Source organism: Taurulus bubalis, assembly GCF_910589615.1.
Source record: "Taurulus bubalis genome assembly, chromosome: 2".
Taxonomy (NCBI): domain Eukaryota; kingdom Metazoa; phylum Chordata; class Actinopteri; order Perciformes; family Cottidae; genus Taurulus; species Taurulus bubalis.
Genome location: NC_136590.1, coordinates 15,232,045 through 15,255,796, shown reverse-complemented (window position 1 = coordinate 15,255,796; position 23,752 = coordinate 15,232,045). Strand labels below are relative to the sequence as shown.

At 41.9% G+C, this 23,752-nt stretch overlaps 2 protein-coding genes across 2 annotated transcripts; one reads left to right on the top strand and one right to left on the bottom strand.

Moving 5' to 3' along the window:
- Window positions 1–15,763: 15,763 nt before the first annotated feature.
- LOC306753623 (ras-related C3 botulinum toxin substrate 1-like) lies at window positions 15,764–19,982 on the top strand. The gene is made up of 6 exons (XM_079237511.1): window positions 15,764–15,800; window positions 16,399–16,470; window positions 16,622–16,739; window positions 17,260–17,322; window positions 17,861–18,020; window positions 18,557–19,982. Exons 1-6 carry the CDS (start codon window positions 15,766–15,768, stop codon window positions 18,685–18,687), a joined length of 579 nt encoding a protein of 192 aa, XP_079093637.1. The 5' UTR covers window positions 15,764–15,765; the 3' UTR covers window positions 18,688–19,982.
- Window positions 19,983–20,538: 556 nt separating this feature from the next.
- crym (crystallin, mu) lies at window positions 20,539–23,461 on the bottom strand. The gene is made up of 8 exons (XM_079214328.1): window positions 23,292–23,461; window positions 23,060–23,210; window positions 22,860–22,922; window positions 22,674–22,775; window positions 22,043–22,226; window positions 21,822–21,943; window positions 21,648–21,732; window positions 20,539–21,568 (listed from the first exon to the last, which is right to left on the bottom strand). Exons 1-8 carry the CDS (start codon window positions 23,456–23,458, stop codon window positions 21,495–21,497), a joined length of 948 nt encoding a protein of 315 aa, XP_079070454.1. The 5' UTR covers window positions 23,459–23,461; the 3' UTR covers window positions 20,539–21,494.
- Between the last annotated feature and the right edge of the window lie 291 nt (window positions 23,462–23,752).

The following is a 23,752-nucleotide window of genomic DNA, read 5'->3' as shown; positions in this document are numbered from 1 at the left end:
TCTGAAGCCTAAATGTATTGAATTTACTAACACATATACAGAAATGCAGCAAATCCTTACTACTGAGAAGTGGGATCTAGAAAATGTTTAGCATGTTTGCTTAAAAAAAATAACATTAATTGCCATTTTTTGTTGATGATGTTCTTTTGATTAAGCAATCAGGGATTTTTTTTAATAAACTGACCGTTTCAGCTCTACATAGAGAGAAAGAACAAAAGAAAGGACAGACCTACCATACATAAATCAACTAAAACAGAAAACATGCAAAACAAGCTTTTGTGTTTGTTGAATCATTGTCCTTCCCAAGTAGGACAATAAACATGTTATGTTATACGCTGATAACTTCCTTTCAAATTGTATGAGATTTTGCAAAAAATGAATGAACATGAAAGTGATGAAATAATGCGTTAGTCCACTGTGTTGTAGACTTTTCAGTAATAATTCAGGAACAACCGTCCTGGCGGTTGCGTGAGAAGAGAGATGTGGGGAGCTAAATGGCTTCTAGTTTTTAACTACATCTGGCGTCACGAGGAGAATCAGGGGCTCGAGCAGCTGAAGAGCCCTCACGCTGATTGCTCTGGTTAATCTGCAGTTTCGGGTAGGGACCTCCTGCTGTGAGTGCATTTGTGCGAGTGTGTGGTTGCATAGGAGGTGGTCTGCACACGATGTCCTCCTTATATCACACATCTGCTCAGCATCATCACTATGTCAATATTTGATTCGATGAACACCGAATCTGAGGGGGCTTCCACTGCCATATGCTGGCGGCCAAAGTAACCGTAATCTGATGATTTGATCGGCCTGAGAATGGATTAGATGGATGCTGTTTCTTCTGGCAGGATGAGGGACTTTCACAGGCTGAGTACAGTCCAAGTGGCTCCCTGTTTCTTCACTGCAGCAGAGGATCAGCCAGGTTTTAGGCCGATTTAAGAGGGAAGGTGTAGAAGTTTAGTATATAAAATCTAAGGTAATATAGTTATTTTATATTCTCTAAGGGCGCGAGCACATCTAAAATTCAACAAAAACTGTCTGAATGCTGGTAGTTAATAAAGCCTCTGTACTGAATTGAGTTCATATTACACCCAATCACAACTGTTTTAGCATTCCCTTGCTTTTGTTATTGTAAAATTCACACTCACAAACAAAGGATGGAAGACCTGGATATGACAATCATTTTTGAAAGGCAACATATATTTGAGGGATCATTTCCTGACAGACACTGCTGTTGCTTCCTGCGGGCTTCAGGTGATTGACAGGAAGCAGAATGAACGAATGCTTTATCTGACGGGAACACGCTCAGCTTCATTATTGCAAAAAGATATCTATCTTGTGAGGCAATTTTGAAATCTGTATGGGTGATATTCTGTGCCCCGTGAATGAGAGGGAATACGTTTTGAAATCCCTGATGTTGCTGACAGTATGCAGACGCCAGCGTGGAGGGGCTCCACCTGGATGATTGGCACTGACTTCAAACCTTCCAGTGCGCAGCTCTGTTGACCAGGACATGGAGCTCTGCGTCGGCTTGGAGGTCCAGGATGTTCCTGTGATGTTTGTGCGCCTGCCTGCAAAAACACTGACTTTGGCGGACAACCCTTGTCCCATTCACTATGACACCAGCGCAACCTTTGATCGGAACAACAGAAACCACACGCAACGTTTAAATGATTCATCTCTCTTGAGTCCCTCCAGTTCCTTATAGATGGATCCAGTTAAATATTGACCTGCCCCGTGGCTACTTGCTGGATCAAAGTTGAAATAGAACACGAGGGAACATGTACACTTGATCGTGAAGAAAGAAAAGTGCAGGAAATGAAAGAGTGCCAGGACATGTTATTAAGGTGAGAACGAGCTGGGCGTTGGTGTGGTTCACCATTTCTATTGAGCCAGAAGCCAAGAAACACACGCCTATACCCTCCAGACTCTCCCTCTGAACACCCCTCCCTCATCCTGCCTGTATGGTCAGCTGGACCCTGTTTTCTCTTTACCCTCCCTTCCACCTTCGCAGTACATCTCTGCTGCCATTAATGTCTGTCTGTGTTCTCCTCCCAGACTCCCGCTCATTGAATTTGCCATTCCTTTTGTCTCCCATCTGCTCTCTGTCTCGCGCTTAAAGAGCTTCCCCTCTCGACAGCTCCGAGCAATAACTCCAGGCAAGACATACCTCTTATCACAACAGCCGAAATGTTGCCTTCTAATGTCTTGTATTCCGAGCCCACACCCACACACACACACACACACACACACACACACACACACACACACACACACACACACACACATACACACTGCCATGGTGATGGGAACATGTTGGGAAGCCTCCTCAGTCTCTCTCTCCTAATCAGGTCCATATGTAGTCTTCTCTTTCAACACTTAAGTAGTTTGCAGTTTGTTACAAGCTCCGGCTCAATCCGTACACATCATGCGCCAGCACTGTCTGTGTTTGGGTGTTTGTCTGGTTGCATGTGGTATACTGTACTGTATGTTTAATCTTCTAATGTTGTACCACAAAACCCATAATCTTGGCAGTCAAAATGAATTTCTGTTCTTTCCAAATCTCCCCTTAAGCCCTGAAACAACATGGCCAGCCTGCCGGGTCAACCAATGACATTGTAAAGAGTGCATTTTAGAAAATTTTCGGGCATCTATGTCGACAGACAATAAGAGACACGTTTTTCCTAAAACATTGCAGACATTGATTTCAGGCTACTGGGGTGTTACAGGAAATTTGGAAGTGGTGAATTCAATCCAGCTCCATGTTTTTATACCCAAAGGAGGAATTATTTCTGCAGCCAGGTGAATAAAACAGATGTGAAGTATGGGAGGAATTTACATCAAAAGCAAAGGCTTTTTAAATGATGTATAGCTTAAGATACACTCATATATCACCACGCAGTGTTGGCGGTATTTCTTCGGGTCAATTATTTGACAGTTTGGGAAATATACTTGTTCATTAAAGTTAAAAGAGAAGATCAATACTCTTCTCATGCATGTATGGTAATGAAGCTACCGCCAGCTGCTGGTAAAGTTAGCTTAGCACAGAGACTGGAAACCGGGGGGAAACTTCTCGGTCGAGAGGTAACAAAATCCGCTGCAAAAACCCAACATGCTCTTTTTTACACCACGTTTTGGGATGAATTTAACAAACAAGATGTAACGTGTTAACACACGCTTTTTGTTACCTTTGGGCGAAGCCGATAGCTGTTTCCTCCGTTTCCAGTCTTTATGGACAGCTAAGCTATCGTCACTTGGCTATAGCTTCATTTTTAGAGAGAAGACATGAAAGTGATCTCCCCGTCTGAATGTCAGCAAAAATCGAAAACACTTGTTTTACAAAATGAGAAACTATAATTTGTGGAACCGATTTTTGGCGTAACTAGATACAAGTATCGTAACCTGTGCCCTTAACATAGACAGGTCTGTTTTTTTCCAGCTCTTGTACTAAGTTAATATTGGAGGGTAAAAATACTTGACATGCTAAATCAGCATCCATATGTGTATCTTTATTACACATGGAAGGAAGGGGTTTCTGTGATGCATTTACTTTTCATTCTTGAAAAGATGATTTGAGCTGCAACTAATTATGGATGTGTGATTGTTTTATTCATGGCTCTTCAAGGAGACGTTTGGTCGAAGAAATATGTAGCTGTTGAGAGACACATGTGTCTGAACGCTGTTCTGCGGCTATCCAGCCCTTCAGCACCAACCACTTACAATAAGCCAGCCAGACTCCCTGGGCAAATTACAGCCAGTGACTGACTGATGTCCTCCCACACACTCACCCTACAGCCACAACAAACCGTGTCCTAATCACACAAACTTCCCCTTCTTACCAGCTAATCCCCCTTAGAACTACAGCACTAGGCGCCAAGAACTCACACATACAAAGTGTTGATTCAGGTTTCCCTAAAAGACACTCTAGCTTTGGTTTCATGCCTGCTGGGTGAATGTGATGTGAAATAATTGCACACAGTCAGATGTCCAGCAAGTTTGAGAAAGTTGCAAAAGAAATGAAGAGAAGAAAAGGCGACAATTTTTCTTTCTACTGGAGATATTGCAAATCAGAAAGTCGAGGCATGCTACTAGACACAGACACTGCAATGTGTGCACCATTAAAAAGGCCCCTACAGACCAAACAGCAAGTGCTGCAGTCAGATACGATTTGTTATTTCAGCGCACACTCACACATTCAGTCCAAAGAGAATAGAAGAATTGAAGGAAAGGCTTTTCCCATTCAACTTTTCCCACGGTCAGATAGACAGAAGAGTGTTGATTGACACCGCAGGGTTATCACGACACTCACACAGGAAATATGGTCAAGGAAACCCCATTAACAAACATTTCAGCACATTTTGTGACATCTGAACACAGAAATACAAGACATGTTTATTTAGGTGCACGGCCTTTTTTTTTTTTAAAGGTGAATTCTATTTATTCCACCGTTTTAATACCCCAAATTCCCAAAACAGACATTTAGTCAGCCCATATTAATCCTTTGAATGTAGCATAACAGATTTGCTCGAAGGAAGAGAAAATACAAGAGAGCCAAGTGTTAAAATGATGGCCTCCATCCAGCCGTTTGTGAACCGCTTTCCAGCCAATTTATGCTTCTGTGTTCTTTCCACTTCTCCATCCAGCTATACGATGATGCTAAAAATAGACACGTGACTAATAAAAAACACTTGGAATTTCGAGCCTGTTGCTGATTTTCATCCATTTTGAGGCCAGGCTCTGTCTGCTCTGTGGCATGTTAGCGGCGCAGAGAGCGCCAACTCTGATTAGCGAGCGCTGTAAACACGTACTAATGAATTCCATGCTACAGCTGAGTACCGCAAATGAACACAGTGCCCTCCGTTTATAGTTTAATTAATTGTCTAGGTAAGTTTAGCTGAGAAACACGCATGCAGGTCCGTCTCCCTTTGCTGCAACACCACCGTCATTCCAACAAAGACATCCCTTACTGCAATGACAGACTTTCCATTAGTCTGCAAAAGGCCTCTCAGTTCAGAAACTTCGTCATCCCTTCCTCAGTTTGGGGTTAATCAGTAACTCTGATCACCAAAATGCAAAATCCCCACACGCTCTTTCAGCCTCGTGAGGTGGCTTGTGGGAGCCTTAGCTGTTCATAAACCATGTATTAATCCTAAGTGTCATGGCATCTGTTTACTCTTTGGTTTACTAGTGCAGAACAAATCATAGCCCCAACTTCAAACATATGTTGTATAGTTTGCATGCGTACTATAAACGCAGGAGTGAGAGCACAGTCTCTAATGCACACACATGAGGATAATGTGCACATGTGTGTTGGCATGCAACAAAGAGCCCCTCAGAGCTACAATACACAGCTTGTCATTGGATGGTTTCACAGGCACTGAGCGAAAAGGTCCCTAGAAATGGCTTCGGCATATAAGTTTTGTTCTTAGTCTCTTGATTTTTGTAGGGATGTCCGATCCAATATTTAAATTGAATAGAATGCTAATTAAATATGTATCTGACACATTGAAATAGCAGCTGTAGACTACTCAATCTGACATATCCTGATCCAAACTATTAAGTTATCATAGTAAGTTTGTTTTATTTTGCCCTAGCAATTACCCGCTGAATTAATTTGCTCTCGATGTAAGGTGTAACTGTGACTTCAGCAGCTGGAAGTGACTGCTGAAGACATATTTAGCTCAAGTGCTGGTGCTATGATATCAGAGTGTGTCAAGGTGCGCATGTGAACAATGTTAAGTGATGCGTGCGAGAGAGTGAGAGAGGCAGCGGGCAAACGAGAACTCTTAATTACTTGAACGTTTATGGTAAGTTATTTTAATAACGCTCTCACATGCTGCACACAATCTCTCTGGGCTGGTGTCGTATGTTTCCAGTTTGATCACAGACAGCGAGCCTCTGTGCTCTCTGACTTCCTGTCACATGTTTCAGTGACCGGTGTCTCTTTCTTTGACTGGCCTCATCTATGGCGGGTGGAACATGTGATTAACTCGTTTTTTGAGGGGACGTTCACGCTTTATCGCTATGGCATGGTTTGAATCACAAAGAGGATACAGATCAAATCCTACACTGTGATTTCAGAGTAATATTACTTTCGACAAGCCTCTGAAACAGCATTTAGACCATGGGGAAAACCTCTCCTTTGAAAAGTAAAGTAAAGCTGGTGAAGTGTCCCCCTGGATCATGAATATGCTAAATTACTTTCCTGGTAGTATGCACACTTTTTGGCCCAGATTTTGATAATATTGTGTACGATTTGTGCCCAAAGTTGGCATTAAAGGAAACACAAGGGGGTCACAAATGTTCCGTAAATATACAGCCGTGTTTATGGAATTTACCCAAAATACTATTAAAATGTATCATACATAATAATATAAAGACATGCAGAGTAGATGGAAGTCCAGATGAGGGTCTCTCCTGTATCATGCTAATCTCTCACAGTTTAACTGACTAACTGTTATCAGTGCACAACCATTTGTTGACACTGCATTGCCTTCAGCCCACATGGCGGTTTGGATTATCTGCTCAGAAGCATCCTGCATGCGTGCTTCAGCACACACATCGTATAATAACTGATACGGGATTCTGAACTGCAGCCGCTGTGTGAGCAGTAATCCTGGTTAGACATGCAGCTGCACTGGCTCAATTCATTCAGACTTACAGTATCACAACACCACGCATTCAGGTCTGTGGCCCCAAGTACTCTTCTACGACTGTTTTAACAGTCACTGTTGGCTATAGCCCAATGTGACTTTTGTGTATTCACCTCCACCTGTAGTGTTAGCTTCTGTATGCAATGCAACAACTGTAGTTGTTGTACTTAAAGGCACTTCTTCAACTAATATGCATGTTTTCTCCACCAAATAGTGCATTCAAAGTGTTTTCTGCTTCATCTCTTATATTCCATATCATTGCCACATACTATATGTTGCACAATCCACAGCTTCTGCAGTAACCTAATGTGTTAATCTCCTGTGGTATCACTATATGACTCAAAGATCACAACTGGGACTTATTTGTCTTTATTTTCTCTGTTTTTGTAAAAGGATGTAGAGCCTGCTCGGTCTATCCTCCATATGAAAGGCTGCCAGTCAGATATCTTATCAATGTTCACCAGTTTAGAGGCTTCAAACAGCGCAATGAGATAGTGAGAGCAACTTCAAAGCCTTACAGCAAGACATCAAACAGATGGAAAAGGTGCAAGCATGATCCAATTGACTGTTTATTTTTGGTGTGTGTGTTGTTGTTTTTTAAACCATGACTTAACCGTTTCTAGACATGTTTCTGTACAGGAGACTCTTTCCCACCGGCAAACCAACCGAGTCGCAGTGCATGTCTGATAAAAAAAAAACACAACATCCTGGTTCTCCTGATACCTCCATGCATCTCCGTACATCCGTGTCTCCTTCTGATTCACACGCACACACACACACACACACACACACACACACACACACACACACACACACACACACACACACACACACACACACACACACACGCACACAAACACACGCACACATCCATGCCGTCCATCCATCCCTGCACACGGGCTGGGGAGAGGAGACCAATGTGGGACTGCAAGGGGACAGAATACAAAAACAGCCTTACCGTGGTTGTCCTCCTCCATATTGATTGTAGCAGTGACAGCGCAGTCCGGCGTGTGTATTTAGAGGGGTTTTAACGCGGTTTGTTCTTTGCTTTCCCCGCTGACAGTCCGTCCAAAGAGCTGGTGTGCTAACAGACAGATGAAGTGGAGTGGAGGTGTCCACCGAGAGAATAATACAAAAGGAGCCAGAAAAGGGAGCCGCAGTCTGGGTGTAAATTAAAGGGAGGTCCTCAATTGATGAAGGGATATTTCAGAGGTGTCTGACGGCGATGTGAGAGAGCTTCTCCCCCTCTGCTCTGCTCCATCCTCAGCTGTCTGCGTTCACATGAGCTGCGGCGACGTCATCAAGCCCCGCCCCTGCTGATAGCACCCCCACGCTGCACACTTTACATACACATGCACGCACACTTGTTATTGAAGCCTGCAAATAAAAATAAAATAAAAAAAACTTCCCAGAAAAAAAACTAAGGACCAGGGGTGGAGGAATTATTTACAAGTACATAGTATGTAGAAATATAAAACTGCAAAGCAAAAAAAGTCCTGCATTCAAAACTGTACAACATATTAGTAACACATTCTGATTATGTTTTGCTATAACATTAGTATTACTGTTTCTTGTTGATGTATATTTTACATTATATTACGTTCAGCCCTGAACAATATATTTTTACAAATGTTATGTGTAACATTAAAGTAGGCTAACTAAAGCTGTCAAATAAATGTAGTGGAGTGAAAGTAATGCCCTGTGAAATATAGATAGAAATAGATAGAAATATTTAAGTAAAGCGCAATTTTAAAAAAAAGTACTTATGTACAGTGCTTGTGTAAATGTAGTTACTCGTGGATGAAGGCAGCTGGGAACATGAAGGATGATGCTTTATTAATAGCGGACAAATATAAATTAACTTAAGGGAAATTAAGATTTTTCCAGTTCTCTCTATCATTTAGCAATTAATTGCTAAATCCAGTTACAACAAAGTCCAATAGGGCATGTTGTCGGTAAACATGTTGTAAATTAATCCCAAATTTGATCATATTATCTAATCAATTTATTTGGAAGTTAAATATAAACCTGAGTGTTAATTATTACCCTGTTCATTATAAATCGATTTGACAGAGCACCCGGGTGCATTTGGCATTTTTCTCCCTTATTTGATTCGGATAATTGGGTTGACTGGGGTTTTATTTACAGCTTGTCTCTGTGTCTGGCTCAAATTAATTTCGTTCTAGTCATGCAATGTTGGAGTCTGTGTAAAATGGTATTATGATTGGTGGGAATGATGGCCAAATGTACACTGAGAACCAAGGTTTCTTCACCCTTAAAATATATTTTAAAAGTCACAGAACGTCTTCATTAGATGTTTAAAACAACACACTGTATATTTTATTCATACCATCTAAGTGAGATATAAAGTTTTATCCAATATAAGCATCTGACAAAACAATGCACCACAAGAGCCATACGTCACTGCTCTGGAGCTTTCTATTGGCTCATACAGTCAGACTGAGGACAGAGTGAAGAATCAGTATTACACTACTTCTGACCACACACATTTCTTTAAGTTGTTCAGTAGATCCATCTGTAACTTCGAGACTCTCTAAAACACAAAGACTTCCAGCCAGTGTTTAGTTACTCTTTAAGGTTAGAGGACAGGCTCTGTGAGTTCAGTCAGGGGTTAAACTCCTTAATCAAGGATGTGAAGGTAAACTGATAAGCACAATATATATGTCAGAGGTACCTTTGCTTTTATTGTAGATCAAATGTTTATCTCTTGAAGTTTACAGTGTGTCCCCTTATTATTTACAGTGAAATATTTCTTATGATTTGCTTAATTTTGTATTCCATTTGGAGAACAAACGTCTCTAAAAACCGTGCTTCTCTGATTCTGACCTCATACCTCCGCCCCGCTTTCCTTATTAGCGATGCAGGCATGAGGACAGGACACCTCTGACGTCTCGTGGCCAAAGCAACAGCTTCCTGTCTGTCCCTGCCCATGTGAGCTCATGTGAGGCTTTTCCAGGGAAGGCCCCGGCCACACCAGCAGTGATGTACTGCGGTGATGAGGGCAGGACCCAGCTTGTCGTCCAGCGTCCAGGAAGGGAGTTGTGCTGAGGACTTATTGTGCAGCAATACAGGCAGACAATGGAAGAAAGTTACAGTCAAGGAAGTCATGTGATCAGCCCCACACACACACACACACACACACACACACACACACACACACACACACACACACACACACACACACACACACACACACAAACACACATTTCCAATCAGTGCAAATTTGCTATAAAACACCTGACGTGGAACTTACATTTTTTATTTATATTAATGGTATATCTTTGTTCAAAACAAGGGACAAATAATAGTCTTGTGCTCTCTTGAACTATTTTGGCAGATTACTTTGTATGATATATCCTGGTACATACAGCACACTGCAGAGCTGTGTTTATTTCATCAGCCTGTCATGGTCAAATCCACAAATGGCCAAAGCTCAAAGAGTCGCCATGGTTTAATTACCTTTAAATATCGATTAGTTCAGTCTTATGGTCCGATCACATGTTACTGAAACAAAAGCGGTCCTGGGACATAAAGATTACTTATTCTAAATGGATGACAGTGTACTGTGAAACCATATCATTTCTCTCCTAAAATAGAAAATGAATGGTTTCATATGTACCCCACCCCTCAAAAGCTCCGGGCATGAACAAATACTGGCTGCACAGTGTTGGCAGTAACAATTAATTTGCAGCATAATCCTATAAATTCCCCCTCACAGGACCGCCTGCAGCAGGAGCCCGACAGAGTTCCAGGGTCTCATCTTTACTGAGAAACGTGTTGAATCTTTTTCCTTGATATTTCTACCAGTGTATCTCCCTGACATGTTCGCAACCCGCAAAGGGGGCTTGTGTGGGGGAAGTGAAGGACGTCAGTTTTGGGAATAGTCCTGTGTCCGGACCAGTGCAGGAAGAGGCTCTGTTTCCAGTTTTAGTGGAACCAAAAAGAGGCAGAGCCCAGCAAGAGCTCTTTCCATGCTACAATTCAATTATCTCCCCCTAATCAGATAATTCATCTGCTGTTCACAATGTGCGCAGTGTTTAGTAGGATAAGGAACATTTGGAAGTGAAGCATTTGTCTCACAAATGAACAAAGACATAATATACTACCACAAACATAATAGAACAGAAGATGCAGCCGGCCTCTGCTTGGCTCAGCCTCTTTGATTCGTTTTTGACCCATACATTTGGAGTTATGACATCATTTTTGCCCGCAATCAAATGTAGTTATATTTATTTCCCCCCATTTACAAGACAGCAGAAAAACATCAGATGCACTCTGGAAGCAGGGTCCTACTGGGCCGCATATGTCAGCCACATTAAAACATCTCAGTGAGTAGATGGCCTCACCTCCAGCCATGGCTGTCTGATTAAAGCTGGGCACATTTATGTATGCATGCGTGTGAGATGTATAGGACTTTGTCAGTTGGCTGACGTGTCTTTGTTTACAACTCAAGCGGAGAATCGGGTGAAGATATAACTTTTACTCATTTTTAAATAACATTCTGTGCAGAAACCTGGTTCAGTTTGCCATGCCGTAATGCAGTTTTTTTTGTAACAAAAACAGACAGATTTATGATGTACAATTGTGTTGTTTGGTTGAGTATGTTTATTATTCCCCTGAAGTAAACACATTTAGACATGGCGTTGTGGTGAAATTATATTTTGTCAGTAGCCTCAATAGACCAGAATGCAATGCAGCCACAAGACATGTTCTTTATGATACGTGAAGATTCAATGTATCTGTAATGCTCAATGGTACTTTCTGAGTATGTGAAGTCTCACTTTACTTTCAATGGAAACACAGTTTGGTGTTACTATCACACTTCAGATTATATCCAACAGCAAGAGCATGCAACAAGTTCTGTTAAAACGTTGAAGGAAGCTTGAAGGAAATTCCTCCAATAGACAAATTCCAATAATTCATCAAAATTGGGAGAAAACTGACATTTAGTCCACAGAGAGACACATACAGGTCCATGCTGTACGCCAAACAAAGCACAACCCCAAAACCTCTCACAAATCCACTCTTCTTATCTTTTCTGCTGCCTCATATCAGTGTGGACGGTTTCTGTGCAGTACATCTTCAATGCGGCTTTTTTTTCCGGTCCTTCTTCATCAAGGAAGTGACCCTCTGCTGTGTGGGACCGGATTCATCCAGCGCATCTCTCGGCTGCAGTTGTTCGGCTGCAACGTTGTGAACGAGGAACCTGCTTCATGACCCATAATGTTATAATGAGGTAGCGGTTGAGCAGAGCAGCTTCAGAGTTTCAGTCATCTGTGATAGTCTGAATTATTGTAAGTGAGACACTCTGAGTCTACTGAGCCCTCCAATATGTTTGTTTGGCACGTGGTGACATACATAGAGAAATAACATACCTCATTTATCTGGACTGTGTTCAGCAGTTAGGCTGAGTCAGCTACACTTGATTTTATCACCACTCGTGTGTCACTGAGGAGAGTGAACTGACAGTAAGGATTGTGTACAACAACTTCAGGCTTCTTTTTAAATACAATGTTTATTGTTGCATGAATAAATACTCAAATCTGACTTCAGAGTACATTTGTGTTTTGTCAGGCTTCTGAGGAATTCCTGAATCCTGTGAAAAAAAACATCTGCAACAGTTCCACACACATGCACTGCAAATGCAAACACACAAGTAATGTGACACACTTCCTTTCTCACAGTAGCTGAGAGAGTGAAGCGGGCGATGTCGGTAATGAACGGTAGAGAATGGAGAAAGATAAACACACACACAAAATGAGAGGGAGGACAAAGGAAACACGTCGGCCATCTTTCCAACTGGGACCAAAATGCTGCCATTTGGCTGGAAACTTCTCATCACATCCACAGCAGCATGTGACTCACCTCACAGCTATAATAGATGTGATTGAATGTGCATGCAGAAATGACTCATGGTCATCAGCAAAAAATCTTGCTTTGCGAAATCATAATGATGGGACCGGACACAAGTACACACAGGAGAAGTCCCCTTTCACCTGATGACTAAAGCTCTGCATGTGCTGCAAATCACTGCTAATGCAAAGTGAGGACTCCTTCAGAGGTTTATTTCCAAGGAAGTGTACTATCTGCTGCCAGTGGCTGATAAACAAGCTGCACATAGCTGCCTGAAACCAATCGGAGGCAAACTGTGAATCCGTCTGTCACAGCTCAACATGCAGTCGAGTGTTGGAGACTTGCAGGCCGCAACGAGAGGCAGCTGTAGCTTTAAAAGAATAACAATAACATGCCCATTGCTGAGACATTTCCACATGGAATTTGTGGTGTTTTGCAGCTGCACATGCACCTTTAGCACAAGTGGAGTTTTGCGTGTTTATGTGCAGCGTGTGGTTGAGTCTGATTGAAATACTTCTTGGGTGGGAAAACGTTACTCTTTGATGCTGCTGTTATTAAACTATATTATCAGACTCGCAGTGCCCTAATAAGAGTCGCCTCCACTGATAAGTTCTCTGAAAATCAATCAGATGTTGAACGATGAATACGCTAGTTATAAAGGATCTTGTTACTGCAGCATATAGGCTTAAATTGATCATAAGGGAATGGGAGATAACAGCAGCACAAATGCCAAAGCCCGGTGCTCCCATCCGCTTTATGCGCTCAGTTCAGCTGAAATGATGAAATTTAAGGAATAACGTGTGGATACTCTCATCCTTCAGCCTTCACTCCATTAGCAATGTTGACTTGCTCCACATTGTGTGATACCAGACTTCCCGTGGACTCTGTTGTGAGTGCTGCTGTCATTACGGAGAACATTCTGGCATTTAAGTGTCGATTGCCTGCAGACAGTCAATCTGACTCTGATGCAAATGCAAGCACCATGACAGGGGTCATTAAATCTTGGTGATTATTTAGAGAGTTAATGATTAAACATAATGATCCGATAAAATGACTCTCTGAACTGCATTCTAAAGAAAGGTGCATGCGGACTGAGGGTTGCAGGGAGCTGAGCGTGACAGTGCACAATAAAAGCCTCACCAACAAAGTTCTCTTTAATAATAGTTCCAGCTTGTTGAACCCTCTAATGTGAAGCTCCTGCACCGAACTTTCCTCTGCAGCCAGACTGGCTGTTTGCAGTCTGTATAAACTAAACTAACCAGCTTGAATATAAACTATATGAGTATATATATGCTAATTGGATTATGTTGTGTTGAAAGAGAGTTAAAGCAGTATTTATTCCTATAAAAGTGGTCTGACAAGAAGCCCTTCATGAGCTCCGAAGCGGCTGAATCTTTTCAATTCAGTATATTTTGTATAGCCCAAAATCACAAATTACAAATTTGCCTCGGAGGACCTCACATCGGATCAGGAAAAACTCCAAAAAAAAAAAAATCAGAAAAAAAACTTTCATGGGGAAAAAAGGAAGACACCTTCAGGAGATTAACAGAGGAGGATCCCTCTTAAATGCACGGGTAAAAAGACATGCAGAATTAATTGGTCAGTCAGTCGAACAACATGGAAAATAATACATGCATTTTGAGGTGAAAGGAGGAACTAGTCTAAATGTGATGTGTTGGGTAAATATAGTTTGCTGCTAATTTGGATGCAACCGTTGCATACGGTCCTTTGTGAACAACCTTTTTGAAAAGCCTGTGAAACTCATTCAAGAAATACTTAAATATAAAATATGCAGAGTTTGTTTTAGATTTGTGGATGCCTCCGAACAGATATCCTCTTTAATGTATTTTCTCCGTTTGACATCCCGAGGTCCCGCCGTGTGACTCCACTGTTTTACAGCCTCCCTGATGTGTAGCGACAGGCCTGTTTATCCTTCATTAATCTCTCTTCTCTGCTTTTACCCCCCACTTAATGGTGACGTTTATCCTATTAATGTGTTGTTTGCTGAGAAAAAACCCCAATAACATAATCCAGAGTCAAGGTTACTAATGTATTTGTGTGCGTGTGCGTGTGCGCACGTGTGTGTGTGTGTGTGTGTGTGTGTGTGTGTGTGTGTGTGTGTGTGTGTGTGTGTGTGTGTGTGTGTGCTACACTGATTGGTTGCCATGGAATCAGTGATTAATGGATGGAGAAATAAAACCATTATAAAGATGATACATGATACTTTAGGCATAAGAGAAACTGTGAGGAGAGATACTGTGTGTGTGTGTGTGTGTGTGTGTGTGCGTGCGTGCATGCATTTTTTGGCATTAAAGATTTGGATATGATCATATACTGTAGTTTCACAGTAAAACTGTACAATTGTAAAATGCTGTCCTCTCCTGTTCACGTGTATTTTATCATTTGATCATGTGTTTAAAATCTTCATTCGCATATTAACCAGTAACTATTGCTGTCAGATACATGTAGTGGAGCAAAAATGCATTAGTCCCCTCTGAAAAACAGTGGAGTTGAAGCATAAAAAGGAAAATATTTAATAAAGTTGAATTACCTTAAAGTTGCACAATTCGTCTTGTTATTTTGTGTAAATAACATGTATTTACTTCAAAGTGTGAGGTGCTTGTACTTTACTTGACTATTTAAATATCTCTGTGTTCTTCTTCTACACTATATTTCAGAATAAACCGCTATTATATATCTACATGACACCGTACTAGTTTCTATAGATAATAAACTAGCTCCACCTAGACCAGCTGCAACATTAAACATCTCTTACTCATCTATGCATCACTCAGGAAAGAAGATAATATTTCTCCCGTCCCTTATCTAACAAACTAGATGTAGTTGCGTTACTCCTTATTTAACTCGTGTCATGCTCCTTGTGACCAGTAGATGGCAGTGTTGGACCGTCCTGCTCTGACCGGATATGACTCGCAGGGATCTCGGAGCAACAGCCTCCAAACTGTGGGCGTTTTTTTCCTCAATCTTTTTTTTTCTTCTTTTCCCTGGGTGTTGCCCGGTAGAAGTTTCACCGGGTATTGCAGAGAAGGAGAGACGAGCCGGATAGTTTCCGTTACGACAACATTCCTCAACTTCTTTGGACTGCAGTCGAGGCCCTCACACTTTGTTCACGTTGCACGTTTCAATCGACGCCGTTAGCGAGCTGAGCCGACTGGGACCGAGCTGCTGTAACGTCGGCTGAGTTGCTCGCGAGAGAGAGAGAGATAGAGAGAAAAAGAGGCGTCCGATGCAGGCCATTAAGTGTGTGGTGGTGGGGGACGGGTACGTTAAACCATCTTTTTTATTTGAATCATCCCTCTGAGCTCTAAAGAAATGTCCACGTTTGACTCGCACAGTAACGGTTGAAAGCTAACCGTTGTGTGTCGTTGACCCCGTTACCAACAGTTGTTGGGCGGCTAACCCCGTTACCAACAGTTGTTGGGCGGCTAACCCCGTTACCAACAGTTGTCGGGCGGCTAACGAGCCTCGGATAACATGGCAACCCGAGCGGCAGCTGTTGTTGTGCCTGCGCCCCAGTCAGCTGGTCGGACGGGCTGATCCACATGCCCGGGCCGTGGTGCCATGGCGACAGCGGCCGTTAGCAGCTCGATAACTCGTAGAAAAAGTTATTGGATTTTTCGCTATTGAGTTTATCTTTACATGTTTGACTTTGATGGTTTACAAACTGTGTCTTTGCTTCTGATGTGTTATTATCCCTGTGTACACATATTGTATATTTTGAAGTAAATACAAGACTGGAAACACCCAGTCCTAACATACACTTACAATTGTCATGTCATTTCACTGAAGAATATGCTGCAATGTAACCAACACGTGTGTTTTCTCTGTCAATCTTTGCTCCTCTTCTTTCTAATCCCAGGGCTGTGGGTAAAACATGCCTGCTCATCAGCTACACGACCAATGCCTTCCCTGGAGAGTACATCCCCACAGTGTAAGTAACACACACAGATGCACTTCCTTTTGCTGTGAGGTCAGAAATGTATGGCACGTTAAGATGAGCTAGAACTTTATTTATCTCGGGGTATAGTGTTAAAACACGCTGTGCTTAATTTGGAACCTAATCTGCAACTCCCTTCCTGCAGCTTTGACAACTACTCTGCCAATGTGATGGTTGATGGGAAACCAGTAAACCTGGGCCTGTGGGATACAGCGGGACAGGAAGACTACGACCGGCTCAGGCCTCTGTCCTACCCTCAGACGGTATGTATATGCATTCATGCATTGTAGTAACAACTGCTCGTCTCAGACCGCTGCCGTGCACAGACTAGTATCAGCCAGACAATGTGAGCATGGACACTGCTTTCACTTCACCAGCATTGATTTGGAGTTATTCACTGGCCTGTAATGCTTAAGGCAGAGTCTCTGCAGAGTAGAGCCCTGTATCCATAGTACCTATACACTGTCTGGAGGAAGTGAAAGGGAGCCATTGTTTGCTCTCTTTGTCCTGACAACAAACTGGCCTCTGTGCTTACGACTCACAGGGAGCTGAAAGTGTGAGTTCATGTGTATTTAACCAACAGAGTCCAGATTTGTCTCATTTTTTGAACCCCCATGTCTGAACATTTTGAGTCTATTAAGTCCACATTGCACGCTAACTGCTTATTTTCAGCATCACACTGTTAATTCATTTTAATGTTAAGATTCTTGGACCAGTTTTAATAGAAATTATTATTATTATGTTTTTAATGTTGTATTGATGTTTGTCATTTTCTCCCCTCAGGATGTGTTCCTGATTTGCTTTTCACTCGTCAGTCCAGCTTCCTTTGAAAACGTCCGTGCCAAGGTGAGAACAACCTGCTCTTTATTCCTGCAGTTTGTCACGTCTGTCCATAATCTGAATGTACGGTTAGCCATTTTCCTTTAAATCTCTTGGTCAGATCTGCATGTGTGGAGGAGTAAGAAAGACACATCTGAGATTTCAGCCATTAGACGATTACCATTTTTGACACAACCCTAAAACAAACAGAGATAGAAACTTGATTTGAAAACTAGAAATACTTACATTTTTAATTCAGATTTGCGTTTGGAGCATTGTATTTCTTTATGACAAGTGTATGCTTTTTAACTTTTGTTGAAACTACTTCAAAGGTAATAGTTGAACAGAAGTGGAGGAACAGGAATAAATGCCAGACATTGTAACCGCAGGACTGAAAATTTATTTAGCGTTTCCTCCTCTTGCTCCCAAGTTCCACAAAGGTCACACCATGTTAATATTTGTTTAGTCTCTTTTTAATGTCAATTCACTCACATTCCACGCTATCTGCCATATTGTCCATCTGCATCCTGCAATCTATGACGCTGTCCCCCTCTCTCTCCCTCAGTGGTACCCTGAGGTGAGACACCACTGCCCCAACACGCCCATCATCCTGGTGGGCACCAAGCTGGACCTGAGAGATGACAAGGACACTATCGAGAAACTCAAGGAGAAGAAACTCTCCCCCATCACCTACCCTCAGGGCTTGGCCATGGCTAAAGAAATAAGTCAGTTCCAACCCCACACAGATGAAAATGTTTAAATGGTCTTAAGGTCAAGGCTGATATATATATGTGTGTGTGTGTGTGTGTGTGTGTGTGTGTGTGTGTGTGTGTGTGTGTGTGTGTGTGTGTGTGTGTGTTATATAATATCTTAATTTTATTTCCTTATATTTTAATACATTATGTTTTAATTTCATTTGTTGCATTTGACAAATGGTTGCTAAGTGTTCTCTGGGACTGAACGATGTTGGACATGATGTTTCTAAAGGCACTATTTTCTTTTTATATGAATTACGGTTAACCTAATTTTAAATACATTTCTTGCTGCCCTTTTTTTTGATTTTAAAAGCCATATTTACTTATCTTTAATCCTTGCATGTGTGGAGAGACTTTGTTGGGGTTAGACTTTGTACAATCATCCTGTTAAATTGACAGAAAACACCTGCTCATCCTACTCAAGCCTTAAAATATCAACTGTATGTACGACCTGGTTTGCTGATTTTTCCTCTGCTTTTCTCCAACTTCTTTCCTATGCCTACCAGCTTCAGTAAAGTACCTGGAGTGCTCCGCTTTGACGCAGCGCGGACTCAAGACGGTGTTTGACGAAGCCATCAGAGCGGTCCTGTGCCCCCCACCCACCAAGACGAGGAGGAGGAAGTGCAAAATATTCTAAGGGACCACGGGGGAAAGAAAATACGGTTGCAGTAAGAACTCGCCTGCTCAGAGGGAACAAGATGATGGCTGGGTTCCCCAAATATCTATTCACCCCTTGTGTCCTTGCTTACATAGAAGCTCTGGTAGTTCACACTTCCATCTGAAAAACGTCACAGATTTAAGCAGTGCTGAAGGTCTGCTTTCTGTTTACTTGCATCTGTTTAGTTCTTTCAGTTTGACGGGAATGAAGTGACTTTGTTAAGGTCTTGGGGAATGTGAGGGTGGGGATTAGTTCTGATCTGGGGTTGATTAAGGAGAAAGAGGGAGGATTTTACAAAACAAACAAAAAACTCTATTGTGTCATTTTTCTTAGACGCGATGGAGGAACATTACTCAACTTTGATTTTATCATGAAAATGATTGTAGATTTAACTCTAAAAAAAAAGCGCTGCACTCTTGTTCCTACACACTAAGAGATTCCTGCTGCCTTGATGAAATTTTACTTTGAGAAAAAAATGTTGTTTAGGAGTTTTGTTGTCTCCTCTTTTTTTTTCATCCTCACGCCAGCTCTGGTTTAGAGACCGTTTTGTTTACATGGGTCATCTGGCTAGATGGAGGTGTTGCCAAAATTCAGTCAATGGTCATCATTTTGTAGTCACTCCATGAATACTAAAATGTCTCTTTCTCTTTAATTTCTTTTACGTGTACAAGATGACATCTTGCAGTCAAACGGTTTCACCCTCCGATGACTTATTACAATTGTTGTAGCAGCTGCTAAAATAAGTATTAATTACGAGTCTATAATTAACAAGCATTAAGAACAGTCTCTGCTTGATAATTGACAGTTAATTGTCTTGTTTGTAAAAGCTGTCTATATGAATCCAATTTCTCTCTTCTTGCTTCGTGATAAGTCACCACACACAGTATTCTATGACTAACTGTCGGGCATGTGCAGTGCAGCCAGTGTTGTTTCTCAATCTATCAGTAAAGATTTTATCATCATTTCAAGTTTCCACTAAGTTTTGGCTGATTTTGACCTCCCATATTCCTGTGTTTTATGAAGTCTAGACGCTAGTGTATTCACGCTTGAATGTTGCAATGGATTTTTATTGTTTTTCTTATACAATATGAGCAAATACATTTTATTTTGTAATGAGCCATGATCAAATGGGTGCTCTGGGGAATCACTGTAAATCTGGACTAATTTTTTATCAGTGTTTCAATGGTGCAGTGGAAGTGCACACTTGGATTTACTTTGTTAAACGCATAGTAATATGTTTCTTTCTTTTTAAGCAAATAAATTCATCAAAAATGCTTTGTTGAATAATTACTACTATAACTGTAACCAGAAAAATGCTGGTTGTTTTTAGCCATGCTAGCCTCATTAATCTCGGGATGACTGTGGGTTGCGCCCTCGCGTCCTCTAGCGCCACCTGTAGGCCATTTGACTTCAACACTGGTCAATGAGAATATACTATTAGTTCTGTATGTAAGTATGCCAGCTTAACATCGGCATGTTCTTAATGTCAGTGAGCATGTTATCGAGCCAGCATACTAACCTTATGATGGAGAACATGGTAAACATTACACCGTTAAACATCACCATTAGCAAACTGACATTAGCTTTTAGTTTAAAGCATCACTATGCCATTTCATATGCCAGTCTATTGCGTTAACAATTACACTTCTAAACAAATGCCACGTTCTTTTGGCGTCAATGAAAATGCAACCCGTCGGTTCTCTCAAGACCAGAAGACCCGTTGCAGGGCTATTAGCCCTCTGGGACAGGGGACTGCGTTTTCATGTGTTTCAGGCGGGAAGAAATTCTAACATATGGTAAATGTTTTCCATTTTCATTTTTAATGTGGTCATATAACACTGATACGAGTATGTGAAAATGTAAATTAGATGACATTATATAACATACATACTTGGAAAACTGTAATAATATTGTGGAATTATATTTAATTTTTAAGTCCCCCATGGCTGTCCATTGTGAGGGCAAAGCACCCAAAAACAAATTTCAATTTCTCCTAATATCAATTACACATGTGCTTCAATAACTCAAAGACAAATCTGATTGGTTTACAATCAAAAGTATAATTTCTGTAACAAGCAGCTTCTTTGGAAGAAAAATCACAGTACAAATTTTAATCCATCCATTTTCATCCACTTATCCGGGGTCGGGTCACGGTGGCAGCAGGCCCAGCAGTCCGACCCAGGCTTCCCTCACCCACAACATTTTCAAGCTGGGAAATATAATCCCTAAAGCGTGTCCCGGGTCTTTCCCGGGGTCTCCGACCAGTTGGACGTGCCTTGAAAACCTCCAGTGGGAGGCGTCCAGGAGGCATCCTGACTAGATGCCCGAACCACCTCGGCGGACTCCCTACGACACGAAGGAGCAGCGGCTCGACTTCAAGCTCCCTCCTGATGTCAGAGCTCCTTACCCTATCTCTAAGGCTGAGCCCGGCCACCCTACGGAGGCTGACAAATTGTAATGTGTTTTTTTATTATTTTTTAAAAAGTTGCAAGTGGGATTATTTGCTACGTGGTCTTTAATGAGGGCGTTTACCCTATTTGATCAATTGATTTACTGCTTTGGAATTAAATAATACAGCTCTATGGCAAATTCAGTCCACATGTTTTTTGGCAGGTTTATCACGTTATATGACAGGCTTTTTTTTTTTGTCAGGATAGGTAATCTGAAGTCAAATCACTTTGGACAGAACTCTATTATTTATTGTCCTCTTATATTGCCTTGATCTTGATTAGCTGGCGGGCCATGAATGTTAAACAAAGAGGTCAGGATTGAAATACACGGCCACCTCATGGTAAACCGGCTTTGGCTTTCCATTGGTCAAAAACCAGCTGAGCAGACACTGCATCTTCAACTCCCAATCCTGTTGTAAATAAACAAAACAAGTTTTAATGTATACTTTCCACATAATATGGACTGGGCAAATGTCAAGTGGAGCTTACCAAGAGATTTGAATACAGTTGTCTTCTCTCTGTGTGCAGGTTTTGTCCCATTAATAACATCTCCAAGCTCAGCAAACACTTCAGCCTAAAACAAGAGATCTACAATCATTCTGCAAAGGGAGCCAATAACACACACAGTTATCTTATTGAAGCAGTTAGAAAACACAGACTGACCCCAGAGAGGATGACATCACCAGACTCCGTCATTGCTCCGTCCCTGCTGTCGCTGTACACCACGGCCTCCTTCATCAGCGCGTCGTCCAGCTCCCGCCAGTCTGGCCTGCAAGCTCCCACCGCTGCTCAGCAACAGGAGACAAACGCGGTGGGACATGCTGATCTATAAATCTCACTTTTTTTCTCTTTAATTTTGCTTTTGGTTTATCATTTCTTCTCACCGGCCACATGGGCTCCTGGTTTGACCCACCGACCAAAGAGCACTGGCTCTGTACTGCTGGTTACCGTCACTATGGCATCTGCTCCCCTCACCGCCTCTTCGGCTGAGACGCATGCCGTCACCGGACCGCTGACGGAGCGGCAAAACCTCTCCACCCCCTGTCGTGTGCGGCTCCACACACGCACCTGTTGTGAGGATGCAGGGGAAGTATGGCAGTTTGAGAATAACCTAAACATGTATATCAAATCAGAATCAGAATCAGAAACTGTTTATTGCCAGGAATGTTTACACAAACGAGGAATTTTGCTAGGCGGAAGGTGCACACATTAGACGAGACAAACAACAATCAAACGATTACAGATCTAATTTCAACAGAAGTCAATATTTGTATTAATAAACTTAAATGAAATGCTTATAATAGGATAGCTAGAGTGCATTTATATATCGTCATTTAGTGTTGGTGTTATTGGTACCAGACTTCTATAACGTTGCCGTGATCAACTGCAACAGGCCCGTAAATAGTCAGGCAAATAACCATCCGTAAAAACACAAACTGTTGTTTTTAAACAGAATAATCAAACAAGATATAGCATCTAAAAGCTTCATATCTATTCACAATATATTGTAATTACCTCTTTAAATGGAAACATTTCTGTGAAGACATTGTAATGAGTCACGGCCTGTTTGCCAGTCCCCAAGATGGCCAACACCTCTGCTCCAGAGCGCATCAGCAGCTGTGTGACAAAAACACAGGACAATGTAAAAATTAGAACATCACAAGATAAAAAAAATCAGGCAAGTTGGAAAATTGGAAGTACCTTAGCAGAGATAGCGGAGACCGCAGAGGTCCTCATTCCTGTGATATCCTCTCCATCAATGACCTGCAGGTTGGAAACATGTTAAACTGACCAGTGGGACCTAAAGGTTTCCAGTGGGGGGTCATACTGAGTTACTAGACCCAGCATGTTGTAGTTTCTATATACATATAGTAATTCATGCATGCATTACTTTTACTCACAGCCTTTACATTCCCAAACTCTGGGTCCAGCAGCATCACAGTGGCTTGAGCTGCTGGCAGAGTTGAACCAGCCTCCCTCTTGTAGAAACACACAAGCTTTGTGCACAGCACCCCGTCGTTCTCCATGTATGTGGGCATCGATCCAAGGAAGCTGTAACAGTGAAGGAGTGTCAACAACAGTTTGTTAATGTTTCATTTATGGCTACAATTGGAAGTAGAGAGCAGACTATACCCGTTGTGTTTCTGCAGGGGAAGTATGCTGCGCACAGGCTGGATCACCTCTGCGCTGTCTCCTCTGGAGAATTTCCCCAAAGCCTCCTCCAGACGGGGGACCAGGTCTCTGTAGTGCAACAGACGCTCCACTTCTTGCTTCCATATGATAACAGGAGGGGCGGCCATGGCTTCCGCGTCCAAGAGAAAAGTGTGAGCTTTACCCTCGAAATGACCCGTCCGCCACACATGCGCAGTAGATCGCTACTTGTGGTTTATATGACGCGCGGGCAGGAGGTAATGGACCTATCTAACGCCTACAACATGCAGGGAAGTAGCTCTGTCGAGCATAGTAGCAATTTATTTTATTATAAATAAGGGATCAAACGTGGGGGTTTTATATTCGCTGGTATTAAATATAAATGTGGAATAAGTAGAGTAGGTCCTTTACCCGAGTAAAAGTAGTAATTCCGCAATGGAAAA

Coding starts and splice junctions, on each gene's coding strand:
- LOC306753623 (XM_079237511.1), top strand. CDS start 15,766: ATGCAGGCCATTAAGTGTGTGGTGGTGGGGGACGG. Junction 16,740..17,259: donor CTCTGTCCTACCCTCAGACG/GTATGTATATGC, acceptor TTCTCCCCTCAG/GATGTGTTCCTGATTTGCTT. Junction 18,021..18,556: donor GGCCATGGCTAAAGAAATAA/GTCAGTTCCAAC, acceptor TATGCCTACCAG/CTTCAGTAAAGTACCTGGAG.
- crym (XM_079214328.1), bottom strand. CDS start 23,458: ATGGCCGCCCCTCCTGTTATCATATGGAAGCAAGAAGTGGAGCGTCTG. Junction 23,211..23,291: donor CCCCTGCAGAAACACAACGG/GTATAGTCTGCT, acceptor TCACTGTTACAG/CTTCCTTGGATCGATGCCCA. Junction 22,923..23,059: donor AGTTTGGGAATGTAAAGGCT/GTGAGTAAAAGT, acceptor TCCAACCTGCAG/GTCATTGATGGAGAGGATAT.